The following is a 25,419-nucleotide window of genomic DNA, read 5'->3' as shown; positions in this document are numbered from 1 at the left end:
AAAACAGTGATAATATTATGAGGAGTAACCCAACTCATCAAAAGTGGCAAAAAATTAAAAGGTAACAAATGTGAGAGCAGAAGTGAGAATGAAAAAAAGTGGGAACAAAAAGAGGAGCCACTTTTGACCACATTCATAACTAAAGGGACAATAAAAATATTCAGATTGGTAACAAAAGGGATACAACAGTGATTATATTATGAGGAGCAAACCAAGTCACATCAAAAGTGGCAAAAAATAAAATGGTAACAAGTGTGATAGCAGAAGTGAGAATGAAAAAAGTGGAAACAAAAAGAGGAACCACTTTTGACCACATTCATAACTAAAGTGACAATAAAAATATTCAGATTGGTAACAAAAGGGAAACAACAGTGATAATATTATGAGGAGTAACCCAACTCACATCAAAAGTGGCAAAAAATTAAAAGGTAACAAATGTGAGAGCAGAAGTGAGAATGAAAAAAAGTGGCAACAAAAAGAGGAACCACTTTTAACCACATTCATAACTAAAGTGACAACAAAGATATTCAGATTGGTAACAAAAGGGAAACAACAGTGATAATATTATGAGGAGCAACCCAACTCACATCAAAAGTGGCAAAAAATAAAATGGTAAAAAATTTGACAGCAGAAGTGAGAATGGAAAAAAGTGGAAACAAAAAAGATATCTCAAATGGTTAAAAAAAAATTGTAACCAAAATGATTACAAAAAAATAATCATTCTTATCATCAATAACACATTAGTACTGAGTGTGTCATCATACAAACATTTACGAGATGAACAAAAGTCACCCAAAAGGAGTTTGGCGTGTGCAAGAAAGAACCGGAAAACTTCCCCCCACTCATCCCGACCCGGAGCGAGCTTGGCGGCGTTCATCGGTATTCTGCGGCGCGCCTCGGGCCGCCGCAAGTCCTTCTCCGGGCGGGGAAGCGGAAGGTTAAAATGGAGATTAGGCTTTATTCCATAATGAAGCCTATCTCACATCTGCAGCCGCCATCTTGTCGCCCCCCCCCGATACACCTGCACGCCGAAGAGGACCCGAGTCAGGGAGTTCAAGCGCTGCGTGGTCAAAATACGAGGCCCCGACTCCACTTTCAGCAATCAACGGGAAACTGGCCCGGACGCCGTTGCTGTTTGCGAGTGAACAAAGTCGGCAGGAGGACGTTTGCCGTTTTCGACTTCCTCAGCTGAAGAGGCAGCCGTCGGGCCGCCGGTTCCGAGCCCGCGGCTTTCCGCTCGTTCTTCTCGTAAAAAAAAAAAAGTATTTTGTATTTTGGAGTATTTTGTGTGTGCGCGGTGATGATAAAAAGCAATCATTTCTCTGGCTGAATGCTCGCTTTTTGAGGAAAAAAAAAAAAAAAAACAACTTTGAAAGCGAACAGAACTCGGCCCCTCGCTGCCCGTCTTCGGATCTCAGCTACGCGCCCCCCTTCGCGGACGGCGTTTGGTGAGTAATCGCGGGTGCAGATCTGTGACGGGACGACTGCTGGGCTCCCGCGGAGATGGAAGGACGACCGCGCTGGCGTGTGTCGACCGAGTCGAATTGGGAACGCTTGACTCCTGGCGGGGAAGCCCAGCTGACGCGGATTTTTGTGCAAAGTGTACCGACGCAGGGTAGCCACGGTTCTGTTTATTAGATACGGACGCGGAACGGGTGAGGATGCCGCCGTTTTATGTGAAAGGACAAGACTCCCGGTCTGCTCGGCAACACTCGCCGTAGTCGGAAGATTCTGCGAAAAGTCAGGCGTTCAAAAAAAACAATACAAAACACGTAGATCGTGGAAAACTGTGTTAACATAATGGATGCTTTTATTTTGAAGTTCTGACTTTTGACAGGATGTGTTACACCGATGTGACTGCGAGTGTTGCCGAGCAGACCAAAAGGGTTGTTGCTTTGAGTTGTTAATAAAATGTGTTAGCGCCGGGGAATACGACGTGGAGCCCTTAATGGACAATTTAGGAAATGCGTAGCCGGAAATACAAATACCGAGAGGATGTAACGAATAATTACAGCCGCAGCTTAACCAAAAATTTGACAAAAAATAGTAAAAAAGTTCATCATATAAAAAGTAGGGCATATGAAAAGTAAGATTCCGCTGGCCAGTTAAGTTAGTCAACCTCGCCTAACCTTCCCGTCTTCAGGATTTCAGCATCCAGACCAGATTAGTCGATCCCGATGTGGTCCCCCTGGCGAGCTTAGTAATGGAGGATCTTCTTTGGGGAACTCCAGAAGATCCAGGATTTGCAGAACCGTTTGCGCTCCCTCGGCCGGCAGCGAATGATTTATTCAGGACGCCGAGCCGGGGTCGTCGTTTAGGAGCGCCGGGTTTATGCGTGACGACGAGCCTCCATGAAATTTTCACGAGCCGCCCTCCCCCTCCGCGACGCCCGAGTCAGCCGGGACCGCCACCTCCTCGCCCGGCGGAGAGGCGCCGCGGTCCCGCATCACACAAACGGCGCTCCTCTCGCTGAATATTTCAACCAATTCCTGCCCATTAGCATCCGTCTTTTTCGTTAATATTGATGCTATGCTAATTCATCATTAATTGCCGGGGTGAGGGTCCCTGCGTGTCAGCGCCGTGCGTCCATCAAGTGATTTTTACTTCCTGTTGACAAAAGTCAAAATGGGCCTGAGGTCGGAACTAATATAAAATGAGTGCGAAAACCCAATACAGGCTTGATACCCTAAATCCATTTTTTGAAATGCTAACCACCTAAATCATAAATTGCAACTTTGTCTTGGAACCTGACTTTGAAACCCGAATCATGGCTTGAAACCCTAACCCTTGAAAACTCAAGGCCTTCCTTCAAACCTTGATTCTAGAACTTTTGTTTTTATTTTTGAAAATCTAAGATAGGCTTGATCTAACCACCGTTTCTGGGTTTTACAATGAATACAGAGCAGCGCTGGAGCCGTCATCGTTTTGAAAGTCCAGTTTTGGAACTTCCTGCCTCAGCCTCAAACGCGTTGTCGTCGTACTTTGTTGTCCCAAGTCTCGTTACACTTTGCTTGACCCCCCCCCCCGCCTTGAGCACGTTCGCTCCACGTCGCTCCACCGACGCGTCAAAGTGCCTGGCGTGGCACCGGGAACGGATGGAGGCTGTCACGCCGCCAACAATCTGCATTAATCATGTCTTATCGGGCCCTGCACCGGCCGTATCCTGGACGGAAGGCGTTATCGTCCTTGCGGATGTGGGGAGGGTACCTCGGGTCAAGGTCAAATGATCCGTCGGGTTAGGGAGCTCGCGGGTTTCTCGGCAATCCGCCTTGAGCGCTTTTCATCTTCAGTGGTTCGCTAAACTTTAGTTGTGGGTTACGGTTGGAAATGAGGGTTTCAAGAGAGGTGTGATGAGGGTGTCAAATCAGGTTCTTGGTAAGGGTTTCAAATCAGTGATTCAAGACTGGGTTCGGGTTTGGAACAAGCAATTTAAGACAGTTTGGGTTCCAATTAAGGCTTTCAGATGAGGGTTTCAAGATTGGATGACAGTTTCAGACAAATGCAGGGTTTCAAGACAGGGTTTAGGTTTTAGGATTTTAAACCTGACCTCAAATTAGTGTTTCATTCTGGGTAAGGGTTACAAATTTTGGTTTCAAGGGTAAGGGTTTGAGCTTTACATTAGGTTTGAGCTCAATGTTTGGGTTTAGGGTTTTCAATGCTCGGTTAGGGTCCTAAAAGAGCATTGCAGGGGTTTTCAGGTTTGAATCCGAACAATTATTGTACGTGTGTTTTTTGAGAGGGGATACGTGAACATGTGGTAGCCTCCCGCGGGCGTCTGACCACGAAAACACGCCGCCCGCACCGCACCGATTCACCGGCGAGAAACAAGAAAACGCCGCAGAAGCGTTGTGGGAAATCAGACCGAAAAGAAATAATCTCCGAGGCTCTGCGCTCAAATCAATTTTTAATTTCCCGTCTCCCACCTGTGCCCGAATTATGAATCATACTGTACGTGCGCGAGAGCGCGCCGCGGTTCATACAAACGCAGCCAGCGCTCGTGTGAACAAAATGGCGACGGCGCAAGTCTAACGTTGCTCTTGATTTGTTTGCATGGTGCTTGGAGATTTTCATAAATATGTAGATAAAGATTCACACGTTTGCTTTATTTGACTCTTGACGGCGTGCTTCAGTGCAACTAATATTCACATTTTTGGACTGCGTAGCCACGCCATCTCGATGCTGCGCACATTTCCGTGTTATTCCGCTTTAACGCCGACGATGTCAGCGGTCGCTATCGATGCAATTTGAGGCTGGGCGACCCCCGCGAGCCTTAAATGCAACGCTAACCTCAGATCGGCGGCGGCGGCGCTGATAACATAACATAACATAACATTGTTTTCCAGATAATAAAAATACATTCTGTAACTTTAAGCAGTAAAGGGATTTAAATAACTGTGCAGATATTATATATACTGTAGTACGGCATGCCCCAAAGGTCACAATACCAGAGTGACGTGAGTTTTTGTTGTCATCGGCCCTCGCGTGTGGCTTGCAAACTGACAACTGAACGGCGTCGCAAAAGTTTTTTCCGTCTCCAAATTTAGTTCCAGTTTGACGAGCTTTATTGCTGTTCCATCGCGCTAAGGCATAGCACACGTACGGCTGCCGGCGGCAAATGTCTCAAAACGGGATCTGATTTGGAGTAAAAGCCCCGCTGCTAGCGCCACCGATGACAACACCTAAGCCTGGGAAACGCCACTCGGTCGGCGACAAAAGCTTGATCAGGGGACGCTTTGGAGAATGATAAAGCTTTTCCCACACTGACTTCATGCTGTTCAAAGGCTTCAAGCGAAGATTATGATGTTCGACAACCTGAAGTCAGTATGGGCCAAGTGTTATCATTGCCCTCGTTGGAGTGTGATGGCCATAAAGCTTCTCAAACTGGCACTTAACTGCGGTCAGGGACAGACAGAAAAGCTTGTTGCCAGACAGCAACTTTGCAAAGCTGCGCCAGTATCAATTGGCGAGCCGTGGGCAAAGGAATGATATATGCTGACAAAAAAAAAAACGCAAAGCCCAAGCTTGTCGAATGCTGACGGCAGAGGCAGACACGCGGCGTCTTGGTGAATCTGGGTAAGGATTTGGAAAGACAACCCAAATTGGTTATTTTAGGAAACAGAACAAAAGCAATTTTGGTTTGAGGAAACATAACAAATTTTTTTTTTAAATCCTTTCAGCCTCTTAAAGGAGTCAAATTGTTCCCGTTAGATTTAGAATAGCCCCAATAACAACGTGAGCACCCGATCATCCATTTCATGTTGTCCTCCTCGGAGTGGCCGGCGAACGGCACCTATCCCATGTGGCTTTGGACTGGTTGCCAGCCAATCGCGTTTGTGGCCGACCATGCGTCCCTTCATATATCTGCAAGCAGAATTTCAAAGAGTTGCTCCACTCACCTGAGCGTGCAATGCTGCAAGGAAACATGACAGTTTGTCTGTCACGCGGACTCAACAAAGTGTTTTCCCACTGACTGAGCTGCCGGAGGCATCAACAAAGTCGATGATTGGCTTGAATTGATTGTGTGCACCCAACAAGCATCCACATGCTGGGCTAGCACGGCTAACCCAAACCCTAACGGACTAACGCCAACCCTGCTAGCCTCAACATTAGCAGATTACAACACTGTCAGTTGAGGTCCGTTTTACATCTTATGTACTTTAGCAGCGTAAAACTGAAACCCAGCCTCACCGTGGTCTGCCATGACTCTGGGCACCAGATCCAGACCAGTCCCTGAAGTTCTCAGACCACTAGAAGCTTCATATAGCTCTGAAATAAACTTTGGAACTAGACCACGGAGACACTTACCCGTCCGCAAGCAGAGTTCTTTTGAAGTCTCAAATACTAGATTACAGCTTCTACATGTCGCCATGCGAATCGAATCTTCTGAGGGGCTTCAGTCAATGTAAATTCCTTTATCAATGAGAGCGGTTCTACAACTCGTGAGATTTCGAATTCATGTCACACGGCTAGCAAACCCGTTGATCCGAACTCGACTAGCAAAACACATCCATAGCAATCTACACACATTAACAACACTTAATAGTTAAAACGCTTATGCTTTGTCCTGTTAAATATTGATTCAAAGTGGCATGCTGTTGTGGTTTTTTATTGTATTCATGGTTTCTAAAACGGCGACATTATTAGTGCTGGTATTAAGAAGTGGAAGGGTACTGAGTGCAAGGCCCACCACTGCGTTCTAATAAATATGTCATTCCTTTTGACAGTCTAATTGTATTTGCCATGACAAGTGGCAGATGTTAACTCCACGCCACGCTTGTAAAGTCGGCTTGTCGTGGCGCCGAGGCGAACCCCGGGGGCCCGCAGGAGCACCTTGAACTTGCACCTCGCAATATTTGCCAAACGAGATTAGAGGCGTTTAATTAGACAGAAAGCTAATAAAGCTATTAAATTAGTCACTGGTGCAGGGCGACAGCGGCGGCGAGGAATCCCAGTAATTAACCCGTGCTGCTCGCGAGTGTTCACGGCACACCTTGTCATTTCAGCACTGAGGCTCGGCGCCGCAGTGACCCAAAACGTCCTGACCTTGTCCAAAGCACTTAAAATCTCATCTCGAAGCTAAATGACCCACTTGGAAAGTCTTCTTTCGTTGCCTTCGCTGAACACCGGAAGTTGAAGTCGTGCCATGTCTGACAAGAAGGTGCACCGAGGGAAGACAGCACATTGATGCGTTAGCTTCCGGCGCTAGCCACTTGCGCCGTATGCGTAACATTAGCTGTAAAGATAGAATGTTTTATGGATTTGTTTTGTTCAAGACACCTTCGGAGCAGAAAGGTCTTTATCGACGAGACTACAGGAAGGATTTTGAACTCCCTATTTCTGGGTCAGGACCCACGGTGGGAAAGTTGGTAGCGTGACGACATCTAGTCCAACGGGACTACCGTGAAAACGTGTTCTGACACAAAATAGTTTGACGCGTGCCGTTCGTGACCTCGAAAGCTCACAAGAGGACTCCCTGCAGTTTTGTGTGCGCACGTGGAACTTGTTACTGGGGGATTTGCTTAGCCTCAGTTTTGGGCCATTAACGCATCAACGAAATGCGCTAATAATTGCGGGGAGGACGCTTTGACAAAAAGAGGTAGCTGCGAGACCAATATAAGTTATTATGCCGCCAAAGTCGGAAGGGTTGATGAATCACACTGGGCAGAAAATAGTCCCCCCCCCCCCCAAGTTTCCTTGAGGAGTGCAAAGCCTAATTTGACGGGGTGGACTCATTTGTATTCATCATGAACCCTAGCGGGCCGCAGTCAGACAAAATAAATCAATATGATAATCTGATGGGAGCTCACTACTTGTGTTACTTTGGATGACAAATGTAAGCTTTGAGGGCCAACATTTAAATGTAGCTCACTTTCTTATGAATAAATCATGTTTTTAATGGAATTATTAGAGTGGCCGTTGGGAGGGGAAAGAGCTGTTTTTAATGGATGTCTTATCGGCAGGTGATTGAGTTTGTTTCTGGGTTATGGGTTGGAAAATACGGACAAGACCTGGTTTTTGTTATGCTTCTAAAAAAGGATCTGGTGCCGTTTTGTCATCAGCCGTTCAAAAGTTACAGTAAAACCGCACCGGTTGACACTGGATCCTCGGAATACTTTTGGGATCCAGCAAAATCCGTGTTCAGGATGGCGCCTTTATTCTCAGGAATCCGATTTTAATCCTTGACTCAGGAAAGCAGCCAAAAGCTGCAGACGGGACGCATAAAAATAAACCGGGACTCAAAATAAAAGCCCGAGTTGGGCAGTAGGAATAACATCTCCGGGCTGATCCGAGTTTTACAACCAAGGAGAAAGAAAGGACTTACTTCAAAGTCATGGGATAACTTTTCTGAAATTGGATGTCACACGAGCAAGTGACCCTCACTAGTGTGCGAACTCGGCCAGAGGGTCGAAATTGCATAGTGCAGATGCGCCTTATTGCCTGCAGTCGCTTGGGGGAGGAAATTAGGAGCACAGGGTTCGAATTGGGTTTGAGTTATCTCCATGTTCCAAAAACACGCACGTTAGGGTCATTGACGACATCGCACGCTCGCTCAACCACAAATGACGACAAGCCGTCCACTTAAAATGGCACATCGTTCTTGGAGCACAAGAATAACCAACCACATGCTGCTTCACGCCTTGCGACAGTCCGGTGAGCAGTCCGGGGCCTGCTTCTCTCGCCCCGACTCAGCTGGAATACAGGCTCCAGCTCACCCCTCGCAACGCTAATAAGGTCATTAGAAAATGGAGGAACGGGTGAGGCAGGCAGTGGAATCATAACTAGCCACACGCTGCTTCACCGAGATATTAATATCTGACCCCCCGTAGCAGCTTCTTCTACGACAAAGACATAATTGTTCATCTTTTTTCCCGAGATGACAGCTGACAAGTGGCGTGTGAACATATCTTCACAAATGACGGGAACGGCGTCGCATCACAGGTGTGCGGTTCAAAGTCATAAAAGCTTCCACCCCCCTCCCTTCCTTTTTCCTGATTTAAAAAAAAAAATAAAAATGACGGCGACTTGACAATTCGCCCCGCTGTTTAATCTCGCGGGGCGTCGGGATTCAAAGAGCTGCACTCGCGAGCGCCGCCGCAGCGAGGACGGCGCAGACATGAAACGCGAGAGCCTTAAAGATTCCACATGAAGGTGTGAGCGCCGCTTGATGCTGCGCGTTTGCTCTTTGACACCGCACCCGTTAGCGGGCGGCGGCGGCGGTTCCCGCGGGAGTACCGCCGCCGACGCCACCTGAAACTTTGCTCGTTGATCAGAGGCGACCCACGTCTCTCGTCTTGCTCTTTGTGAACAGAGACATTTTATGGAAGTTGGACTTTTGTACAGTGAACCGTCGTTTATCGTGATTTACACTTAGTTCATCTGTCTTTAAGAGGCGGAACCGATGGGGCGGCGCGTGACCTCGCTGACGTGTGAGTGTCTTGATGCGAGCAGGGGCCAACAGCGCGAATATGTTCATTGAATTAACTTCTTTTTTCCACTCTTCCAGGCGAAACAGTTGCGTGGAAACATAATTCTTCAACGCAAAAATTACATCATTCACAACTGGCGTCAAGCGCGACACCGGCCTTATAGCGCCACTTCTTCTCCCCTCCTGCTGGTCGGCTTGTTCGTGCAAGTGATCACCAGTCGAGCAATGAGCGCAGTAGCCAGGGCGCAGCACGGTGATTGAGGCTCGGCCGGCGCACCTCATTAACGTTGCCCCCACGCCGCCGCATCCTAAACCGGACCTTCCTAGCCGCAACCTGCATAGCAATCATCCCTCCTCGTGACCCGCTCGGCGACCCGTCGCTTCCCTTTCCGTCTATCTGCCTGCTCATTAGCGACCGGCTATAAGTAACCTCCCCCGTGTAAGCGAGTTTGTGCAGCGCTCACATTTTACCGTGCTTAAAACGGCTCATTGTTGCTGCTTGTTTGTTTCAAATTTGCACGCCACAATCCCTCCGAAAGGCCCCGGAGAGAGCCGCCCGTCCACGCTTCCTCCCACGCCGTGCGAAAGCCTCGCGCGGCTCAACGGCTGTCGGGAGATCTCTCGGGCCGCTTGTGTCTAAATTGGCCGGTCCTGAACTTGCGGGGAGGAGGAGGAAGAGGAGGAGGATGGCCCGAGGTACAATGAGGAATACGGTTGCCAAACGCTCGTTAAGGCAGCGGGATACACGAGGCAGAGGGCGGCCGGCTGCAATCAGCACTGCACACGTCTTGTGGTAATAGATTTATATTTACTGCAAAAACACAGCTTGTACGCCATCTTAAATCAGAGTGCAGTTGCAAGTTCCGCGCTCCTTTTCAAAAAGGTAAAATGGCATGCGCTCAATAAAGTGGAAACAGTCGACATGAAAGCCTGTCGCGATGCGGGATTAGTTTGCATTTATTCCGTTTATAAATAAGACGCACATTACCACTCAGTTCCCGTGAATTATCATTGATTCCCGTGAAAAGTGTCCAACTAATGCTTTCTTTTTGTGAAATTTCTCAGGGGGTATTTCTGAAAAGCCCAGACAACATTTGGCAGTAAAGAGTGCAACGAGCGCTACGCACGTCTCCTGTGAATTTTCATTTCTGGATATTTACAGAAAGTGCAGCTTGAACACCATCACAAATAATTACAAGGAGATGCGAAGTCCACGTTATGTCCTTCAAAGCGCAAGCTACATTTCATGTCGCACATAAAACGACAGCAGTTATTATCGTGACTTTAGCCAAACACAAATAGCATTGGAACGTATTTTGACAGGTCAGAGAATATTATAAGGTTACAATATTCGACCAAAATGGATACTTCCAATGAGAGTACCGTAAATTTCAGCCTACAAGCCACGACTTCTTTCACACGCTTTCAACCATGTGCTTTATGCGGTGATGCGGCTAATTTGTGCTTTTCTTCCCTAATGGCCGCAAGGGGGCACTCGAGCGGAAAAGTTAAGAGTGAGACCGGTGGAATATAGGTGCCGAGGAACTGACTTTTACCGGTCCGGCCCTGTTCGCGCTGCGCTAGAGTGTTACTGCCATGTCTCGGTGATTTTTACCAGTATGCTTTTCTTTAACCGACCCTGTTAGCGCGGCGGTGCTAGCGTCAGCATGGCTGCGCTACCGTTAAACACTCTGTGAACCGTCTTTTTTTGTAAATATCTCATGTTTCAATGTGGGCACTTGTGGCTTTTACACAGCTGCAGCCTATCTATGTACCAAATGGTATTTCCTTTACAAATGTACTGGCTGAGGCTTATAACCAGGTGCGTTGTGTAGGCCGGGAATTACGGTATATGGCGAATATAAAAGGAACCGGAGCTTCAAAGTTTGTTATTCCTCTTCAAAAAGGTATCCAAAAAAAAAAAAAAAATAGTTGTAGAGGAGGGACCAAATGTTTGTAATTTCCTTTCATCTATGATGTGAGCCCGCCATGCATCCCAACACCGCTTTTGTCATTAAAGACTCGCAAAAGACGCCAGCAGCAGGAAACAGATGGCATCATCACGCAGTTAATCTGCTGGTGACCTGCGTCGACTCAAAAGTTAGCCGCCATGCCGCAGACTAAATGACACCAATTAGCTGGCTGCGATAGCGTCGTCCCTGTTCAGTAATTAGCTCTTTTCTCTGCTGCAATTTTTTTCTTAATTGAGAGAAAATGTATCGGGCACAAATAAAGCACTGCTAATTGGGAGCTAGACATCAGACAAGAATTAGTTTAGGACTTTTGTGTGTTTGTGTGTATTGCAAAGGTATTCATTCATCATGAAATACTCGCTGTCGTGCCCTCGCTTATGGAAAAGAACAACCACAGACGCATATGTACTTTTTACTGCAATAAAACACAAACATACTCTGAGTACATTTATGCAAAAGCTGCTATCGAGCATCAGTCTTGCAAGGCCCCGCCTCTTAAAGCCACCCAGGCAGGACAGTACTTTGTTTTGTACAGTTCAGATTTGCAATTTCTTTTTTAAATTTGTCAAATGTGTTTATAATGTGGTGGCACGGTGGATCAGCTGGTAAAGCGTTGGCCTCACAGCTCTGAGGACCTGGGTTCAATCCCGGCCCCGCCTGTGTGGAGTTTGCATGTTTTTCCCGTGCCTGCGTGGGTTTTCTCCGGGCACTTCGGTTTCCTCCCAAATCCCAAAATGCAACATTAATTGGACAATCTAAAATTGCCCCTAGGTGTGATTGTGAGTGCGACTGTTTGTCTCTATGTGCCCTGCGATTGGCTGGAAACCAGTTAAGGGTGTACCCCCCCTCCTGCCCGGTGACAGCCGGGATAGGCTCCAACACTCCTGCGACCCTTGTGAGGATATGCGGCTAAGAAAATGGAAGGATGGATATTAGAACCATATATGTATGGAATGGATTATATTTCCGACATGGAGACTTATGGGACACCCTGTATGTATGTATGTATCTATCTATATCTATATATATCAAGTCAAGACCCCTTCTATCACTCTTCAGGGCTTGAGGGAGTTGCACTTTGACCCCACTTTGTCATCCTCCCCGTTTAGTCACCCTTTCACAGCCTCAAGAGGTTCAAAAGGCGCGTCCTTTATTGGATCTCGCCCTCGTTCGGGCTCATAACGACATCACGGCGCTCGTTGACGCGAGCGAGACGGGCGAATGACGAGAGAGAACGTACAATGACGAGATGGTTAAAAGGAATTTTCTTTTTTTTTTTTTAAAAAAACACTTCACAGATGACAAAAAAAAAAACGACTGCTGCTAATGCAAAATTTGAGGCGACGCATTCATTTCTCCTTCAACCTGTCATGTTTTATTAGCAACATTTATACGTTGATAAAGCTCCCTGTCCGAGAAATTACCACTGCGGCGATCATTAATCATGTACAAATTCAATTCAACTTTATTCGTAGAGCATTTTTATGACAACCGCATCTGAAACAAAGTGCTCTCTCTACATCCAACATAGACAAAAGAATTTATGAATAAACTATTTTCCAAAAAAAAAAAAAAAAGTTTTAGTTCCTCTTGTAGCTCGTGTCAAGATGTTAGTAAATGAGCGAGATTGATGAAACCTAGCAAAACTTTCGATTGGCTAAAAATCAAGATGCCTTTAGTACACAGCCGTCAAACCTTAGGCCCGGGGCCCAGATCTGGGCTGCCGCATGATTTTATGTGGCCCGCGGAGGCAAATCACGTGCATCAACTTCCATGATTTTTGTTCAAATCTGTCCCAAAATTTCAAATTGTCATGTCATAAATGATAACGTTGAGCTATGACAATTTTTGTGGCATCAAACAGTTGGAAAACCCATTACCCGTGATTTGACTTGCTTAGTTCAAAAATTTTATGTGTAAATATGAGATTTTTATGGTTTCAGTCATAATGGCCCTCTAAGTAAAATGTGGCCAGTGACCAAAATGAGTTTGACACCCCTGCTTTCGTAGATGCCAAAAAAAAAAAAAAGTGTACAAAAAAACAGGAACAGTTTAGGATTGGGGGTTAGTGTAAAATTAAGACACGTAGTCAGGATTAGAAGTTTGAAGTTTAGGATTATACTGATGCAGCTATATGTCATCTTGATTTATTCTTCGATCAAAAGCTTTTCGTAGGCGAGAATGTGAAGGAAAAAGACAAAAGTTCTAAGGTTAGGATTAGGTCTTGGAATTATGGTGTTAAGGGGAGTTAGCGTTATTTAGCCTGCTCAGTGTTCCTCCTGTGTTAAAAATACATAAATGACTCCCTGCTGCAGGGAGTTTTATTTATTTTATTTTTTTTCCCCATTTGATGAAGTCTCATTCTGTCATGTGTAATGTTTACAAATGACGCCGGGGGGTGAGGTCAACGCAGCATCTTATGTCACCCGAGATTTACAGTGTACAGTGCGTAGCGAGCGCTTCTGAATGTGCAACTTGTGTACAGTAGTACACGTAGCACACGAGCGGCGGAGGCGGTCGTCTCTGATAACGTCATCACTCCGGCTAAACCGCTTTGACAGGCTAACACGTTAACTCCGACGTATCGCGGCATTTTTAATTTCTGCCACCTCGCTATTCCCCCCCCCTTCCCTTCCTCTGCAGTTTTTGTCACGCATGCACAGGAAAGTTTGGAGGAAGCCGGAGACGTAATTTCCTTTTCTTTGCATCGCAGTCGGCGCGGCCGCAATTATAGCCACGCGGCGTCAAGCCTCGTCACCACCGGGAAGACGTCGCAAGCGTGAAGAGAAAGTGGTTGTGGAGTGCCGGCGCGCATGCAAAGTTAAGCCCCACCTTTGCACAAAATACTTGGCAGTGTAGTGGCTCATTTGGCTCGTTACTGCAGGGATTGATTCTTAGTATTTGCGCAAATTGAGAGTCTCTCCTGGAGTGGCGGCGTAGTAGCTTCACACGGTGGGATCCATGCTTACGTCATGGATGAAGAGGGTCGCATTAAAACTGGATGTCTCGAGTGGATTGGCGGTGTACTGGTTCACATGGCTGCTCTTAGAGGGATGGACTGATTGGTGGCTTAGTGGATGACAGTTGCCTTTAGTGTTTGGGTAGTTTCCGAGCACAAGCAGAAAACGAGTTTCTGGTGAATTGGTGCTGGAGTACCGTAATTCCCGGCCTACCGAGCGCACCTGGTTATAAGCCTCACCCAGTACATTTGTAAAGGAAATACTATTTGGTACATACATACGCCGCAGCTGTATAAAAGCTGCAAGTGCCACACATTGAAACACGAGATATTTACAATGAAAGACAGTACAGAGAAAGAGTTTAACGCTAACGCGGCGCTGACACAAGTGTGGTGCTAACGCTAGCGTGGCGCTGACAGGGCCAGTTAAAGGAGCAAAAAAAAAAAAAAAACTTACCAGTAAAAGTCACTGAGACATTACAGTAACACAGCAGCAATACGCTAGCGCAGCACTAACATGGCCGGTAAAAGTCACTTCCTCAGCACATCTATTCCAAGGTCTCATTCTTACCTTCTGTTCGAGTGCCCCCTTGCAGCCGTTAGAAAAAACGCACAAATTAGTCGCATCACCGCATAAACCGCAGGGTTGAAAGCGTGTGAATAAAGTCACGGCTTGTAGGCCGGAAATTACGGTAGCTCATATGGCCACGGTTGACCGGGATCGTCGGTGTGCAACGAGGCCTTGGATCCGAGCGGCCAGCTCCGCGGGGGCCCTCGCTTCCCAGGGCGGATGTCGACAGCTGCGCCACGCCGTCGCGACCCAGCTGCAGTTCTTCCGACAAATGATCGAGTCCGACGTCTCCAGAGACGTCGCGATAAACAAACGACCATCAGGAAGCGGCATATGGCCCCGTGTCAACGGGAGTCTATACCTCGGGTTGTGATACACATTTAGGACTTACTGGATCATTTTTCTACAAATTTGACAGCCCTCTTAGGAAATATCAACTAATTCCCAAGTTTGGGAATGGTGGTTGGTCAGGGAAGAAGAAAAACAGCAAGTGTCACCTTGAAGGAACGAGTTAAGTCGAGAAAGAAGGCGGTAAAATAAAATGACGTCCCGCCTGCTGTGGGAGAATATTAGACGGTGATAAACAACATAAAAGAGTCCAGAGGCGGCATATTAAATGTACTTAGTGTCCAAATTCTTTAGAACAACTTGTGTGACAGAGAAGTAAAGCCAGTTACTTCAAGTTCACTTCTCCGCTGTCGCTTTGTCAACAGTATCAACATTTTCAACATTTAAATAGCTACGATTTGGGAGTTGAAGTTTTTTTTATGGGTCGCCATATTTGGGGCAAAGACATACAGGAAATGCTCAATTCCACCAAAGGGTTCTGTCCAGTTCACCTAATTTAAGATACGGCATGGAAGGGTGAATAATTATCTGGAATGCTGATCCCAAAAGTCCAGGCGAGGATTCTACCACACGGATTTTCGCCATACATGGCATATAAGAGTAGAGTCAGGTGGTCTGGTTTGAAAGGTCACAAGTGCTTTCGACACACAGAGAACCGAGTCTGTCGTGTTAAACTCAACATCCCTGTGCCTTATTGCTGCCATTAATTGTTGTTTTTGTCCCAGACTGCAAAGATGATTTAATTTTGTACTGGAGGTTCACGCATAAATACAAAAATAAATACACAAGCTTAGCTCTGACCCGACATTCGAAGCTTATGTCTCGGTCACGATTTTTGTCAATTCATTATAAACTAAAGTTTTGTTTGAGATATCATTATATGAATCTGTTGCGATGGAATATTACGTATGCCCACGTGGACTTTTGGAGAGTAAGCCGATAGCCGCTTTGGTCGTTGCGTGCTTTTGAGTCACCGTGCAAGAATGTGACTCAGCTGACAAAAGAGATAAAACAAAAAGAAAAAACACAGACTCGGAATGTTCCTCTCTTAAGCTGCCAACCGCTCCGGTACCGATCAATGACTCCAACCGCTTTGACATCGCTCACAGCGCCGGGGACGCTCGCCTGCTGCCGCGAGGGCGAACAAAGAGAATCCTTTATGCTTTATGTAACGGGCGAGGTGCAGCCGAGGACAGCGTACCGACAACAAACAAAGCGTCTGTGCCCTCCGCGGGTTCCAAGAGCTCAGCTGCCGTACTGTACGCAGCCGGCCTGACCGCACGTCATCTGCTGCGAAAGATTTTGTGCTTTTGCGTTCTTCCACCGCCGTGGAGTCTGCAGTGGGGCGAATATTCAAGTCCATCTGATGATTCGCTTTCTAGCTCTGACTCCGTATGACGCAACCTTGCTCGTACTGTACGATACGGCACCCTGGCAGATGTGCCGGAAAGATGGCGTCGGGCTCTGCGAGCCCTCCCCTCAGCTTATCATAACGTTCCTTCTTGAAACATTAAAACGAGCTCTTTTTATCAGACTGCGGAGATCTGCGTGCCGCCACAAGTGGAGCGCTAGTGAGCGGTGTCAAACGAATGCAGTATCTGTCCTGGGCCACATTGGAGTTAAGGTTTCCCTTTGAGATCTCTTATGGAAATTTCATAATTTCACCCATCGGATAATTTCATACAGTGCAAATTATAAGTTTGCTGTTTAAATGGCAGGTTTTTGTGATATTTATAAATATGTATATGAGATCAATATACTTGCCACAAATTCCTGTAGTTCCTTCAATATTGCTGATGGCCTCAACTCGTTTTCGTCTTTTGATGAATTTCGGTGCATAATGTCGCTTTTGTTTCATATTTTCTCCTCTTGATGACGACCGCCTTCACTGCGTTCAGTGTTATATTTAGTGCCTTGCTTGTGGTTTTGCACCTTTCTCCCGACGGAACAATTAGGTCCCTCTCGTCCTGTGGAAGCTCTATGCTGACCATGGCTAGTGCTGCAAGACATGATGACAAAAATGTCAGGGAAAGGCTACTAGAACATCTGAACTTTTTCAGGGTTCATCAGAAGCACTTTTAACAGTGACCGTTTTTAAGAGGGTGTGACTATTAATTTTTACTTTGAAGAAAGAAGTTGTATAGGTTCAAATTCACAATAATGGTGGAAAAAGTTTTTGAAATGATTGATCAATGTCTTGTGGCGATGTGGTCAACGACAGAGTTGGGTCAAGAGTTTAGTGTCGGCAAGAACCGTGAAAAACTGATCGATCAGTACGCATCTTATACACGCAACCTGGCAACCAGCCACCTCTCCGATCCCGGAGTTGAAAGTTTCTCCTCTCCACCCGAACACATCATAACGAGGAAAATTCCGTTTTCCAGTAGCCGGTGAGTTTCCAGCTTTGCATACAGCAACAATGTAGTGGAGAGCAAGCGCTTCTCCCATGAAAAGCCTCATGAATAATTGAAAATTAGACTTCAGCTTTAACTTTTTAACTCGCATTCCTCCTGTTAACCCCGTTTTCCAAATTTAATCAAATGAGTGAACTTGCAACGAATCGGTCTCGCAAATCGGGCCCAGTTCTCCATCAACGGCTCTGCTAAGCGTTCATCCGCTCTTGACCGACCGAGCGCCTTTGTGGACGGTCCGCCGGGACCCGATGGAGGTCATTGACAGAGGGGGACAGTACATCAGCCGGACATTAATCGGCCGGCTCACCTTCACCGTTGTCCCCGGCGGAAAGGATCGGAGGATATGGGGGGGCGGAATCGAGACGACGAGCGATTAGGTTAATGAAAGAAGGGAAAGGAAGCGAGAGGACAGGAAGAAGGTGGCACCTGAGGCAAATAAGTTTAGAGGAGAGACGTGAGATGGAGACACTGATTGGCAGAGGAAAAATAAGAACCCGGGAACGCTGTCACAATGTCTGAGAGGATGACTTAAAGCCTTCCACTTTAACCAGCCTGCCGACTTCCCGATGCTTCTATCAAGCCCGGGAAGGTCAATGAAATCGGGCGCCGCGGCACAAAAAGTCCATTTTACAGCTGTCTGCCTTTAGCGAGTGTGATTTAAGTGAAAATCTCCGATAAAGTGTCTTTTAAAAGCGCCGCAAAACTCTCTGGGCCAGGACCTTGGAGCGAGGGGGAGGTGGCGCGGCGAGAACGGTGGACAAAAGATGCTCGCCGTGATTCACGCTGCACGTATGCCACCCAAGAAAGAGAATTAAAAAAAAAAAAAAAAAAATCGATAGCTTCCATCTCCTGTCACAATATTTAGTCGTGCAGAACAACTCGCTTTAGTTATTTTGTTTTCCTCCAAATTTTACGATGCAAATTCTCTGACGCATAACTGCCTCGCTCTCGAGCCACACAGCTCGGGTTAGCGCAGGTTTTGGATACTGCAGTAATAACAGATCGCAAATCCTCCATGTTACAGTGAGCAAATGTTTTTGGCGGGCAGTTGGTCCTCCCTCAATCACCGTTTGGACGCAACTCGGTTGAAAATTACGACCGCTTTGAGCCGCCATTACACACAACTGCACTTCTCAACAATGTGCTAAAAAGACACATCGGGCCCGTTTGAATCGGTTTTGTTGGCATGCCAACCCGGCTGCGCGCGTCTCGTGTCGGAGATGACATTGATCGCAGTAGCGGGACTCGCGTCACGCTCGCCCGACGTCATTTTTGGCCGTGACAAAACGACGCTGCCAATTAATTTTAGCGGCTGTGTCAGGATTTCTCCCAGAGCGATAAAACTTTTCAGGCATACAAGGCCGCGTGCGCCGTGCGGCACAGTTGACCGGGCTTAACCTGCCGACACGCAACCATGTCGCGTTAGCTTATCCTCGCGGCAAAAGCAGTCGGATGTTTCTTACAGGTGATTTTATCTTATCATTTGAGCAGGCTATTAGTTTTACGGAAAGACCTCCCACAGTCTTGTGTTATTTTTGCTCCCGTCATGTTAAGAAAGCACGCTGCTTTTAATATGAAGTGATTTTTTTTTTTTTTTTTTAAAAAAAGCACATTTCGGCAAATTACTAACGCTAGCATGCTAACAGGATATAGTCAAATAGATATGTATGAAAATCCATAAAAAAGCACATTATGAGGAGGAAAATCTGACAGTCAAAATACCAAATACATAATCTATACAAATTCAAGTAACTAAATAAATAAATAGCACAGTTTTCGGGAAAAGTGGCAGCATTTAACCATCGGCGCATTAAAAGCATTGGGATGGTTATGAATTTTTATTTGGTTTCTCTCTGCTCTTAAAAGCAGCGTTGTACGTTACGCCGCATTTAACCTGTCCGGCCATCTCATAGTTTGACGCGCCAGAAATTACAGCCTCCACAATGACCTCCTCCAATCACCGGCAGATTCAGTAATGATGGAATAATGACAGGTTAGATGGCGGCCAGCGCTGCAATATTTTTATCTACAAGAGAGCGTTGACGTCTTTTGAGGAGGGCAGAAGCAAAGCGATTATTTATCGCAGCGGGCAAAACGCAGATAACCGACGTTGCCTCTCCTGGTTGGAAAAAATGCTCAAAGATTATTATTAGAAATTGGATTATTTAACAAAAAAAAAATGACAATCACAATTGACAAACAGGGAACGAGCGGGTCATTGAAGGCCGCGGCGGAAGAAAACTGAATTTTAATGGACTATTATGACAGAGTTCATCTTGAAAAGGGATTCAATTCACTCAAAAGATCCGGAAGGAGCAAAGATGGCTGACTGTGAGACGTTTGAGGAGTTACGGAAAAGGTGGATTCAAAACAAAAAATCTCAATGTTAATGATGACTCTCTGCACTACCCGGCGAGGCATCCTTTAGAAAACAAAACGTGTGGCGGTAAAGTTTTGATGAAAGAAATAAAAGAGGCTGCGACGTGATAAGATATAAAATTGAAATGAAAGAAGTCACAAGTGGAAGGATACAGTGTGAAAATAAATTACAAGACAAAAACAAAGTTGTCATTTTACGGAGAAAAAAAACAAATGAATTATAATGCCACAATTTTAAATGCAAAAAAAAAAGATAGAAAATTCCAAGAATTAAGTCAAAAAGTTACATTAATAAATAAATACTATTCACACAAAGAACACCATTTCAAGAGGAAAAATTTAAATCTAACTAGAATGAAGGTGAAAATACCTAAAAAGATATGTGAAAAAAGTTAGTTGTCATTTATGGGTATGATTTTTGTGGGGGGGGGGACTTCAAATATTGTATTGGTAAAGTCAAAATTTGAAATGGAAAATGTGCATTATTCAAGAATAAACCTGTAATTTTAAATGGAAATGGGAATATTATAAGACCAAAATTGTAGTTTTTAGTTGTAATCATGACTGAATACGCACACTTTATTTTTCAAGGGAGAAAAACACATCTAATCACAACTTTGTACCCTGATAGTTATTCCATTTTTGGTGTAAAATGACCGCTCTGTTGTTGTGGTTTTATGACTTTATAACTCCCAGTTTATCCGACTTACACCCTGCAAGAGTTTTTGGAGAAATCGCACCAGTTTTTGGCCAAAATCTCTGTGGCGACCTCGGCCTTCAACACAAAAGCTATTTTGGTGGCGCCATCCCGCAGGTGGCCAATTATTCATTGAGTCTCTGCTCAGTGACTGCGCTGACACCTCACGGATTGCAAAACGGGAGGGTGGGTTGGGGGAGGGGGGGGGGGAATAAAAGCATCTTTTGATGATTTCTTTTCCGGTGTCACTCACACTGTGATGGGCTTGCCTGCATCGGACGTGCCGCAAATGTCAATTGAACACACGTGACACAAAGTGGCCTGCTTCTCAGTTTCGAGCTCAAAATTCACGCACTTTGTCGGGATCAACGTTGTTATTATTGTTATTATTTTTTTGACAGATCTGACGGCCGCCACGAGACACTTTGCCGTCTCTCCGGTAACGGCGGCGTGGATTTTTGAGCGCGACGGAGCATCCGCCGTCCTCCGGATGGGAGGTCAGGGCAGGTCGGCAGCGTGAGGTGAATTTCTCGGACGCGGTTTGGCCGCACAACAACCAGTTCTCCTGGTTCTCGCGCATGCCAATTTCGTACTGCAGCTAACATTTACTTCAGGGGTGTCAAGCTCATTTTTCTCACGGGCCACATTGTGGTTCCGGTTTCCCTCAGAGGGCCGTTACGACCTTGAAACAATACAAATATTTAATCGAGTCATCGTATTTACATCATCAATTTATGATCTACTTTTGGAATCAGAAATCAAGGGTAATATGTTTTTTAACTATTCAAAGTTTCGGAACACAAAAATGCTTCCAATATCTCAACTTTATCAACTATGATGCATGACAATTTTAAATTTTTACAAGAATAATTGATATTGACTAGTTTGGCCTCGCGGGCCACATAAAATCGTGTGGCGGGCCAGATCTGGCCCGCAGGCCTTGAGTTTGACAACTGTGATTTACGTCATTCAAAATAGTTGCAATTTTACATGAAAACTGCAAAAAAATAATTGACTTCCATTATTAATGGCATGAAAAAGCAGGCGTGTCCGTTTTTCGCATATTTACGCTATTTGCGGTCACGCTCAACCATTTTACAGTCAACATGTCAGTAAACATTTTTTTTTTTATATAATTTTACAGTCCAAAGTTTTTTCTGAAAGAACAGACTACAAGTATAACTGCTATTTTACATGGAAGAAGTTATGAATGATAAAAGTTATATATTTATTTAGTTATATAGTTATAAATACCTCTCGAGTAGTTTTGTGATTTTTCAAATATGAATACAAGTCGAGCGTCACATTAATATTTACGCGGAAGAAATTGCAATATCCCCAGGATTAAGTTGCACTTTTAAATGTGGCATCCAATCAGAAGGCTGTATTTTTTTCATAGTATTCAGGGTTTGTGAAACACTATGTATTAAAGTCTTTTTTTTTTTTTTTTTTTTAAATGGATGACAATTCTCATTGTTTTTAGCTTAGGAGAAAAATGATGTTTACGATTTATGAGACGAAAATGACTTCACCTCCGTGCTTACTCATTAAAGGGTTTTGTTGTTGATTTTGGAGCCTTAAGATAACGTTATCTTTGAAAAAGGAGGCATTAACATTGCGCGGGTGCTTGTGGAGAATTCCTAGCGGCCGCCCGAGGGTCTGAAATAATTGATTTTACGCTCACGAGCGACAAGAAAATGAGAGTCTTTTAAGAAACACTGTAACTCCATCACTTGCCAATTACCGACATCGCTCAGCTACGAGAGAAAGCCGCTTCTGTTGTACTTTGAAGCCTTGCGCATCTTTGTTGGAGATGGCTAAACCAGCGGAGGGTCAGCAAACAATCACGGATTGAACACACGCGGTCCCTCCCCTGCTGGGTAGAACCACGCAGAGATAAAAATGTGAAAGCTGCTCTTCCAGGCCCCTGACAACGCCGCAATGTTGGACGAGCAGAGACGAGAGCCCATCATTATTGGCCCGCAAGACTCGGTTGCAGAGAGCCATCATTTACGGGCCGGGGAGTGTTCATATTTCAGACGGATGACGATAAATGCTAAATAGCAATTGGCTGCGCCCATTGGTGTGTCTCGTCTTTTATGTACTGTAATTCCCAGCCTACAGAGCGCACCTGGTTACTAGCCTCACAGAGTACATTTGTAAAGGAAATACCATTTGGTACGTATATACGCAGCAGCTGTGTAAAAGCCGCAAGTGCCCACATTGAAACACAAGATGTTTACAAAGAAAGATGGTACATAGAAAGAGTTTAAAGCTCGCATTAGCCGCTAACACCATGGTAAAGCTAGCACTAACTCTAACAGGCCCAGTTAAAATAAAATGTACCGGTAAATATCACTGATACACACCAGTAACACAAGAGCAACATGCTGGCACAGCGCTAACACCAGTGAAGTGCTAACAGGCCCAGTAAAAGTCACGTTCTCGGCACATATATTCCACAGGTCTCACCGTTTTACGCTCGAGTGCCCCCTTGCGGCCGTTAGAAAAAAATGCATAAATTAGCCGCATCACCGCATAAATCGCATGGTTGAAAGCGTGTGAAAAAAATCACGGCTTGTAGGCCGGCAATTACGACAATGAGAGCGTCAAACTCCACGTGGAATGAACTGGCAATCTTATTTGAAAAACATTGGCTAAAAGTGAACGAATAAATTTGATAATAGCTGCAAATGCTTATTGTTTTTTTGTTAAACAAACAAAAGAAATTCAAACCCCAATGTCTTCAGTTCAAACGGCAAGATTGAGGGTTGTGTCCAGTTGTTCAGCCTCATCAAAGTCCTGACGGTCCAATACGTTGTGCAGTAGCTTCCATCCAACGTTCTGAGACGTTTGAGAAAAATATTGAGTACAATCGTAGGGTTGGGTGATAATGACTTTATAATATAATACTATAGGACTTTGAAACGTGGAAGTCCGCGAGCAAGGTTTCCGTGTTCGGTCACGTGACGTTCCGCATAACAGATTCAAGATGCTAATCGGCGAAGAGGTCGGAAAAATCCAAAGTTAGCAACACCGATTGTGCTTTAGCAAACTAGCTCATCCTTGTCCGCAGCAATTTTACAACACAGGACAGCAGAAAATGCACCCAAAATTCAGATTGAGTAACAAACTGTGATCAATAACACAGACAAATCCCACAGCCAAACTGCAAACACATTCTTAAGCGGAACACATACAAATAATATTCTTGCACCTCCTTAAGTTCAATTACAAATAACATTCAGAAATAAAACTTGAGACATTTACAAAATAATATACATAAATAAAACTTTGAAAGTTAGGATTCAGCCACTGAATCGGAACGGAGCACTTTGACCTACACTACAGTGTAACTCTAGTTTTAGCTAACGAGCAATTGCGCGACTCAAAAAGAGGCCACCGTACCCACCCCTGGATCGCTCGCCGTGACACATGTGACCTTTGGATCTTGCCATCATCGCCCGCACCTATTCGCGCAGAAAAAAAACTCTTGCATTGACACGTTTGACCTTTTTCATCAACAGCTGTCTCCAGATTGCAGAGCGACCGCCGTCCCTCTCATTTCGCCGTCCACGCTCGGCCCGGAATGATAATGAGGGTGACCCAAAATGATCGAAAATCAAACGATCCGTCAAGCTTCGTAAGTGTTGTTGCTAGCGCTCAGTTAAGTTCCCGCGCGCAAAAAAAAAAAGATACAGGTAATGTTTTGATTACCACTTTTACATTCTTAGCTGATGAACAAGTTTAAAATAAAAAAAAAATGTATTTACTCACTAGTAAATTACTAGCAAAAATCACTTAACTCCAGTGGTGGCAGATGTATAGCACATTGTATACTTTCAGTACATGATCATATTCTCAGGAAAGGAGAACATTACTGCCACAGTAAAACAAATCACTTTATCTGAATTAGCTCTGCAAGAAAATATTGCACCGCAGTGAAGAAAAAAAAAAAACATCCCGAAGGTGATGAACGTGAGGCGGATGCAAGATGGACGCCATTGTCTTCGTTCGGAAGCCTCGCAAATTAATTTCCCACACACTTTTGTCAATGGGATTGTTTTCATTCGGGGGAAAGGACAAAAAGGGGAGCGTGCACTTTGGGGACCTGAGGTCAAACGAAAGACCGACAGATTATTTTCTTTTCTTTACAAATGCAACCTCAAAAGAGTTTGCGTGCCCAAAATCTTCTGGAAATTTCTTTTGAAAAACGCCTCGAGGGTGGATTTGGTGGGACTTTGTCTCCGTAACAATGGCCCCACCTCTCACAAGACTTCCATGCCAGTTTCACTTAGCAACACGGAATGTAGCGCATCTCAAGTATATAATACTTTGACGAGAGGTGACTTACCTGAGTTCTTTACTCAATCAAAATTAGGAACTAATCAATTAACATAATGATAATTATTCAAATCTTCGATTACAACATTACTCTTTACTTGTGCACTTATTCCCTCTCAAAAGGTCTCTGAAAAAATATGTCCTCTTATGAGTTAAGGTTATCCTAATTTAAACAACAAAACTACCATTTTTTTTACTTACTTGCAGATAGTCAAATAATAGATATGGTTATGTAAGAAAAAGTGTGAACATTTCCAGTAATAACAAAATAAAGGATGGAAAATTAAATATGTATACAAAACAAACACCCATTCAAATAAAGTCAACATGACAGGTACACAATCAATGCAGTCATGAGTTAAGCTAAGCTAATTTAAGGGCCCATACAATATGAACTTAGCTGGCAAAAATAAAGAGATTCAAACCCCAATTACTGGGTTAGCATTGCAGGAATGAAGAAAGTCGAGGGTTGTGTCCAGTTGTCCAGCCTCATCCAAGCTCCAATGCAGGCCTCGCTAGCGTTTGCTCGTCGCTAGCGTCCTCGTCCTCTTCCTGGTGGTCCAACACAGGCCTCGCTAGCTGGCGCTAGCTTGTCACTAGCGTCCTAGCAAAGTTCCATCTATCGACTTAGCCTCTGTTTTAGCGGCTTACTCCACCACGTTGGGGCGTGATTTGAGTAGTTCACTCAAAGTTGATAAATGTCCACCCTTAACTTTCCTTTTCTTCAAATAACCACTCTTATTTCGGACTGCATCGAGCTTTCTTTTTCTCTCGTTCTCTCGCTCCACCCGTACGTCACTTCCCGTCA

The 25,419-nt window shown here is 45.0% G+C and overlaps 1 protein-coding gene across 4 annotated transcripts in view; it reads right to left on the bottom strand.

The window, feature by feature from the left end:
* Positions 1–25,419, bottom strand: part of fkbp3 (FKBP prolyl isomerase 3) — a 33,347-nt gene extending 7,928 nt beyond the window's left edge. For 2 of the 4 annotated variants that reach the window (XR_009793845.1, XM_061812604.1), the window contains exons 1-2: positions 25,046–25,419; positions 23,004–23,111 (exon numbers count right to left, since the gene is read on the bottom strand). Coding sequence is in view for 2 of the 4 variants with exons in the window: in XM_061812604.1 (XP_061668588.1) it covers positions 23,004–23,111; positions 25,046–25,104 (167 nt within the window). In the remaining 2 variants the exon portion in view is untranslated. Of the gene's footprint in view, positions 1–16,541; positions 16,777–23,003; positions 23,112–25,045 lie in introns of all 4 variants that reach the window. The other 2 variants (XM_061812606.1, XM_061812605.1) reach the window with 2 other exon arrangements.

This window comes from Syngnathoides biaculeatus, chromosome 23 (genome assembly GCF_019802595.1).
Source record: "Syngnathoides biaculeatus isolate LvHL_M chromosome 23, ASM1980259v1, whole genome shotgun sequence".
NCBI classification, from domain to species: domain Eukaryota; kingdom Metazoa; phylum Chordata; class Actinopteri; order Syngnathiformes; family Syngnathidae; genus Syngnathoides; species Syngnathoides biaculeatus.
Note: the sequence above shows the minus strand (reverse complement) of the source record. Positions and strands in the feature narration are given on the sequence as shown.